Source organism: Trachymyrmex septentrionalis, unplaced genomic scaffold (genome assembly GCF_001594115.1).
Source record: "Trachymyrmex septentrionalis isolate Tsep2-gDNA-1 unplaced genomic scaffold, Tsep1.0 scaffold60, whole genome shotgun sequence".
NCBI lineage: Eukaryota > Metazoa > Arthropoda > Insecta > Hymenoptera > Formicidae > Trachymyrmex > Trachymyrmex septentrionalis.
In genome coordinates, this window is record NW_017305779.1 from 4,302,388 (window position 1) to 4,309,298 (window position 6,911).

The 6,911-nt window shown below is 30.4% G+C and overlaps 2 protein-coding genes across 2 annotated transcripts in view; one reads left to right on the forward strand and one right to left on the reverse strand.

Annotated features, from left to right (window-relative positions):
• The first annotated feature begins 1,165 nt into the window (after positions 1-1,165).
• Positions 1,166-4,967, forward strand: LOC108752608 (soluble scavenger receptor cysteine-rich domain-containing protein SSC5D-like). Its single transcript, XM_018493556.1, has 6 exons — positions 1,166-1,229; positions 2,301-2,414; positions 2,493-2,636; positions 2,846-2,897; positions 3,212-3,355; positions 4,135-4,967. Exons 1-6 carry the CDS (start codon positions 1,203-1,205, stop codon positions 4,890-4,892), a joined length of 1,239 nt encoding a protein of 412 aa, XP_018349058.1. The 5' UTR covers positions 1,166-1,202; the 3' UTR covers positions 4,893-4,967.
• A 1,661-nt stretch (positions 4,968-6,628) lies between these two features.
• LOC108752387 (neprilysin-11-like) overlaps positions 6,629-6,911 on the reverse strand; it is an 11,657-nt gene continuing 11,374 nt past the window's right edge. The window contains exon 18 of the mRNA XM_018493189.1: positions 6,629-6,802. Coding sequence (XP_018348691.1) covers positions 6,629-6,802 — 174 coding nt within the window. The remainder of the gene's footprint in view (positions 6,803-6,911) is intronic.

Below are 6,911 nucleotides of genomic sequence, written 5' to 3' on the forward strand. Positions count from 1 at the left end.
TTGTTTTTACTATAATATTAATTTATTATGTAGATTTATAAATAATTTCAGAATTTTAATATATTAAATAAAAATTTATTTTTGTTTGAATTTTATCGATTTAATACCTGCTATGAAATATTCCGTATTATAAATTTTTTTTATTTTCTTTTCAAACTTTTGACTTTTTCTCATTTTTATAACATCGTTATTATTACAGAAATTATGCGTTTGCGAGTTATCTCCGTGTCCAAATTCATTCTTAAAATGCTGAAACGTTGACATTCCAAAAATAGATTTGGACATGGAAATAACCCGCGAAACGCATAATTTGTTTTTTGTTTTTATGTCGAAAGTGCCCGTGAGAGCCTCAAGAATATTATTGTTATTATTTTTTAATATAGATAGAATAATATTTTTAAGAATATATATAAGAATGAACATAAACCCTGATTATTTAAGAAATGATTAATTACGTAAATTTATCTCAATGTTTTATAACGAAGTAAGCTAATCATCACTTAATCCTACATAATATATCAGAAACTGTTGAGAGAGTATTTTAACATCCGACAAGGAAAATACATCAGTGCTGTAATTAAAGGATTAAGCTAGAAATCGGTTCGACCAAGATGCAATGCGGTCCATTAAACCTTACGAAAATTGACCGCTTATATTCGCTCCTCAGCCTTTAAAAGCCTCCCACGTTTCTTTGAGTGATAATATTGAGTATTTGGAGATGTACGAGTGTGATTTGAACCATATCTCGAGAGAAAGAGAAAAAGAATGAAAAAGGAGAAAAACAAGAAAAAGCGAAAGGCCAATGGACTGTAAAAATCCACGAAGCGTGGAACTGACGTATATCCATTTGCATAAATTATCGTGATCATTTTCATGAAGCTGGCTTTAACCGAATGCTCGTTGAAAGATGGGCGCCTTTCTTAGGGACGGGTTGACAAAGGACAAAGGACGATGAGAACAACCGTCACTAAAATGTCCGCGTTAATATTTTATTCAGAAATTTCGGAAAGCAGTGTGAAAAAATACAAGCGAGCTAATATGCGAGAAGTTGGTGGAGTAAATTAAAAAATCTAGTTCTGCCAATGCCACCGGATTGCGACATGCGGAGGAAGATTTTGGGGGGAGGAAGGCTCCGAAGTATAAAAGATCGAAATGTCTCCAGACAGATGTTCAACTCATCGCCTTGACATCATACAGCTAACATGAAGCTTTTCCTGCTCACGTTTGTGGTAAGAGAGACTCATTTTCATCTATCCCCTTAGATCTAAAATTGCGATTATAGGTATCAATTTTCATGAAACAACTTTGCGATTTTTTGACTATTTTTAAATTGTAATTCTGGCTCCCTCTCTCTACAACATTTTATTAATTAAAATTCAATTTAAAAGAAATCTGTTTGCAATTTGATTTTATAAATTGAGATTAGTAAATCAGTTTAGTGTTTTAAACATAAGTTTAGAACATAAGAACATAAGTGTAAAGTTGCTTCGTCTAAAATCTATAGTATTGCACAATATTTTTAATTAATTATTTTTATTATAAGTTAATCATTTGAATTATAACCAAAAAATTATCATTAAACTACAAAGGTTTTTAGGTAAAAAAAAAAAGTTTTTTAAATATTTTAACTTTAATAATACTTAATAATGTATTCAAACAAATTAAGTAAATCAGTTAAAAATGTAACTTACAATATAACAATATTTACATATTAAAAAATAAAAATACATTTCTTTTTATTAATATAATAAATCTGAATTAAAAAATAAATATCTTATATGTGAGAAAATAGTAATTTTTTTAAGACAAGAAATTGTTAATTATGTATTAAATAAATTATGACCCGCTTCTATCGCAAATTATCAATTATATGCACATTTGCATTTTGTGATCTTTCAAGAAATAAAAAATTTCATTTAATGGCGCGAATAAATGTTGTGGACAACACATGGAAGTCTAAATTCGGATACTTTTTCATTAATTAAAATGCATGAATCTCGTATCAATTTCATGAAATTTAAATTTAATTGCCAAGGCCGATTTAAAATTGCATAACAAATTACAAAATAATAAATGAATAAACAATAAGTGAAGAGAATTCCGTCAGCTTGTTAATAAGAATGATATAAACAATGTAAACAATTAATAAACACCTCTAAAAAGACTTCATATTCTATTTTATTAATATACATATTTGATATTATACGTAATATATGCAGACAATAAAATACTGTATTGTATTTTCTAAACTATATTTTTTAATTCTGTTTTACTGATATGTACAAATGTCATATTTTCAGGTCTGCTTCGCGGCAGCTCTAGCAGCACCAGCCGATAAGCAAAAGAGGGACATCCTGCCGGGCGATCCACGATACGGAACTGAGCATGATCATCATCACGAACACGAAAATGAGGTACAAATTTTGAAAGCCGCCGGCGGCTACATAGGTTCTTATACGGTTCCAGACGACACAGAGGACCATTCATTCCAGGTACAACCTCAGCAAACCTACGGACCGCCTAGCCATATACCAGGCAAGCCTTTGGGAGCTGATTTCTTCGCGACCAGTGATGCTGACAAAACTCCCTCCATCCTCGTGCCATCCACCTCCTACGGAATACCCGATACCACTCAGGTAACCGAAAAACTCATCAAAATTGTTTAGTCATGTTGAATTTACCATAAATATAATTCTAATAGAAGAGCAAAAATTATGAAATTATTTTTTTTTATTCCTTATAGTAAAGCTATTAAAATTCATTAATAAAGGTACAGTATAAATAATAAAAATTTATTATTTAATAAATCGTTGCAAAATTAATTAGGATTTGCTTTTCTATGCAGATTCTCACCAACTTCCTTGGATCCGTTGATGACAAAAACTCTGCTGTTATAAAGGTATGTATAATTTATAATACATCAATCATATCATCTCTCCACAATCATAATTTTACACAAATTTGTTAATTAATTTGTTTAAAATCTTAATTCATTATGTTAACTGTACAATTATCATCTTCTATCCTACGTATTCATTTTTGTCTTATTCTTGAATATCTTTTTAATTTTATGCTGAATTCTGATTTCTTGGCAATGTAACAAAATTTAGATTTTATGCTTTTATTATGCTGATTATCAACATATGTATTTATTATTAGTATTCTATACTTTCGTCATACAATTTTTTAATGCGTATATCGAATTCTCCATAAACGACCGTTCAGGAACATCCGAAATTCGATACCGTGCATGTGCAGAAAACAATCCCAGAGCAAACAGCGATTGTTCACAAGCATGTGGAAACCGCTCCGCAAGTGAAGACAACGACTTCTCATTTGCCTACTGAGACCCAAGGTGAGTGATTGATTTACCAAGAATTTACAATCTCCTTCAGTTATGCTGCGCCCGTTGAGAATTTACGGCTCTTCTCCTAAATTTACATTAGATTTGTAAAAAGATAAACACCATTTACACTAAGTTACATAAGATATTTGTAAGGTTTCGAGTTTTCATAACGGTCCTTTTGTCATTTGAGGTCGATCGACACGAGAGTCACGTAGAAATATTTTAACGCTCGACTAATATTGAAATGATATATGAAAAGACTTGTTACAGTCTAAGTGATTTGCTCGTCTTTCATCGAAAATGTATGCAAAAATGTATGCTCAACATATAAATATTTATTATGTTATGTAATTGGAAACAATTTCTTTAACCTCACAGTATTTATTCATTTTACTTTCAATTAAAAAGAAATCTATTTTTCTTTAAACTCTGCATTTTTTGTGTCTAGCGAAAAAAATAGATTTACATAATTTAGAAAACCAAAATAAAGTTTAAAAAATGTTCAAAAATAAATAAATAAGTATGAAATACATTTAATCAGTAATTTATTTGTTTAAATTAGTCTAAATTATTCTGTTTCATTATAATTATTTTATTTACTAATTTAATTACAATTAATTTATTGTTGTTAAGATTTGCGTTTTTCGAATATTAGATAAAGAATTGGCAGTTCATTTTTTTATGTTATGCGCCTTGGAGAAAAAAAGAATTAATTATATAAATAAAATTCTTTATATAAAAGATGAATTAAATAAGTACTTGAAAACGAAAAACTTTTTCTGTTTCAGGTGTGTCCTCTTTAATTTCTGCTTTCAACACCTTCCCCAATTACGCCTCGTATTCCTCGTACAACAGCATACCCCTGAAAACCGTGGATCACCATGTGCAAGTGCAAGTACCTCAACCGTATCACGTACCGGTGACCAAGCATGTCGCTGTTCCCGTTCCAGTTCCGCATACAGTCGAAGTTCCTAAACCCTACTACGTCCGTGTGCCCCAACCTGTTCAAGTCCCCGTGGATCGTCCATATCCCGTGGTAGTGCCTCGTCCAGTGCCATACCCCGTTCATCATTACGTAAAAACCAGCGTTCCAGTTGCTCATCCAGTTGTTCATCCAGTTGCTCATCACGTGACGGTGGATACCAAGGCTAATCCAGTACAAACCTTCTTCGACAATCCCCAGTTGGCGTTCCAAAACGTATTTGGAAATCTTCCGACTTTCTCAAGTCCTCTGGATAGCATTCAGAATCCGTTTGAGAACTTCGAGTTTCCTTCTATACCTTTCATACCATCCTCCATATCCTCAATACCGTTCTTACCGCAGCAACCTCAACCCGCCGTGCCCTCTTCGACTAGCAGCGACTCAGTTACGGTTGATAATGCAGCGCTGAAGGTTGAACCCGTTAAGGTAAAGCCCGTTGTGCAACCGAGCAAACAAGCGTATAAGCCCTCCACCGCGTGTGCTGGATGTATTGTTTCTTCTGCCGCAAACAACAAGCAGGAATATGTACAACCCATCGATTCCAATGGTGGTTACGTATACTAGAATGTTTATCTTGTAATGGACGTTGATTAAACTACTGGAGTCTCTTAGTAGAAATATATATTACACGAAGGATTACTCAACGACTTATCCCTGAAGTATCAATTTGATCGGAAAGTTTGCTTGTGCTCTTTCTTTTATAATAGTTTATTTTAATTGACACTTAACTTCATGTAGAAGAAGAATGTAATTTAACTATGTAAAAGAAGAATGTTTAAAAACTTGTACCAGTTACTTTCTTGATGATACTTATGTCTTCGATTAAATTGAAGTTATTGGGAAGGTCTTTCTTTTCCTAGGTACCAACTAGAGATACTATTAAATGACAATCTGTAGATAAATTTTCATATTTATCAAGTGATTTCGGCAAATCTGAAAATAATTGAAGAATGTAGATACTGACTATTTTGTGATTACCAATCTAATAAATAAAATATTAAATTTATGATTATGCAGATCATTATTATACAAATGTTTTATAAATAAATATATATCTACATAAATATATATCTAGTGTAATAATATTATACTTTTTTAAACATTTTTTTCCATGAGTTATTATTCACATAAACCATTAACGATAACATGGAAGTAAACATATTTCTATAAAAGAGTCTATCTATACTCGTAAATGCCCTATTAATGTCTAGATACATTTTTAAAAAACGTTAAAATATATTTTAATGATATCTTATTTAAAATTATTAAAATATTTCTATTATACGATCTTTATAAGTTTTTACATAATCATGTATGTAAAAATTAAATAATTTATAATTTTACTTAATATATATATTTAAATCCGTATTACAAATCAAATTAACCAAAACTTATTATAAAAATAGGGAATATGAAAATAGAGAATATATGTACGAGTATACAGAATATGAAATAGAGAATATGAAAAACTAATTTATCAAAAATCTTAAGATCATAATTAACTATCCCGAAAATAAGGACGCTTACTCCGATCACAAATCACAAACTATATCGCAAACATTACTAATTATTCAAAATCTGGTTCTCGATATTTTGGCCAGTTAGTATCAGATACAGTGAGTTACTTTTAGTTTTAGTTTATTGAAGCTTACGAGTGAAAAATTTCGCATCAATTCCATGAAAATAAAAGTTGAAAAGTCATCAACGAAAGAAATCAAAAACGCCAGAAAAACACATTACTGCGTACAAACAACACTGACTTAGTCAATGACTTGTGATCAGGTGAACGTCCTTATTTTCGGGATAATTATAATCTTAAGGTTTTTGATAAATTATTTTTTCATATTCTCTATTTCGATATTTCCATTATTTTTTTACGGAAATAAAGTTCTTTTATTATAAACATTATTAAACCACTTTTAGATTTTTTGATAGATTGTATTCAACGTATCAGTGCGAAAAACTTTATGGAATTACATAGAAATAATTCATATACTATATAACGAATAAATAACAATAATTATTAAAGCGATTGCAGCACGTGCACAAAACTCTAAATATAAATGTTAATTTTCACTTATTTAAATTTGAAATAGAGAGAGCATAAAAAATTTTATTTATTATGTGATATTGCATTATTGCAAAATTTAGTGACTCTCACGAGATGAAAAATTAATTATTTCAATTAACAATAGATTATTATTGTTTTGCACGCGAACCTACTGGCCTGATAAATGATAAACATTTGATTAATCAACGATATTAAATAACAAATATTGTTTTTGTCGAAGGCGCAAGTTTTACCACAAACGACACTTTCTCAATGGATTCATGGTCGATCCTGCTGGACAATTCCACGTAGTGCTAAATTCTTTGGAATTTCTCAGTACAGCTTGAAGTCTCACATGACCAGGACAATGAGTATCACTCATCATCCATCTTAGTGATGTAGTAGTATGAGACTCGCACCACAACTAAAATAATAAAATAATTAACATTTACTCATAACTTGAATAACACTAGGAGCAATTTTCACAAAGAACTTATTTAATAAAGAGATGATATATATATATATATATATAT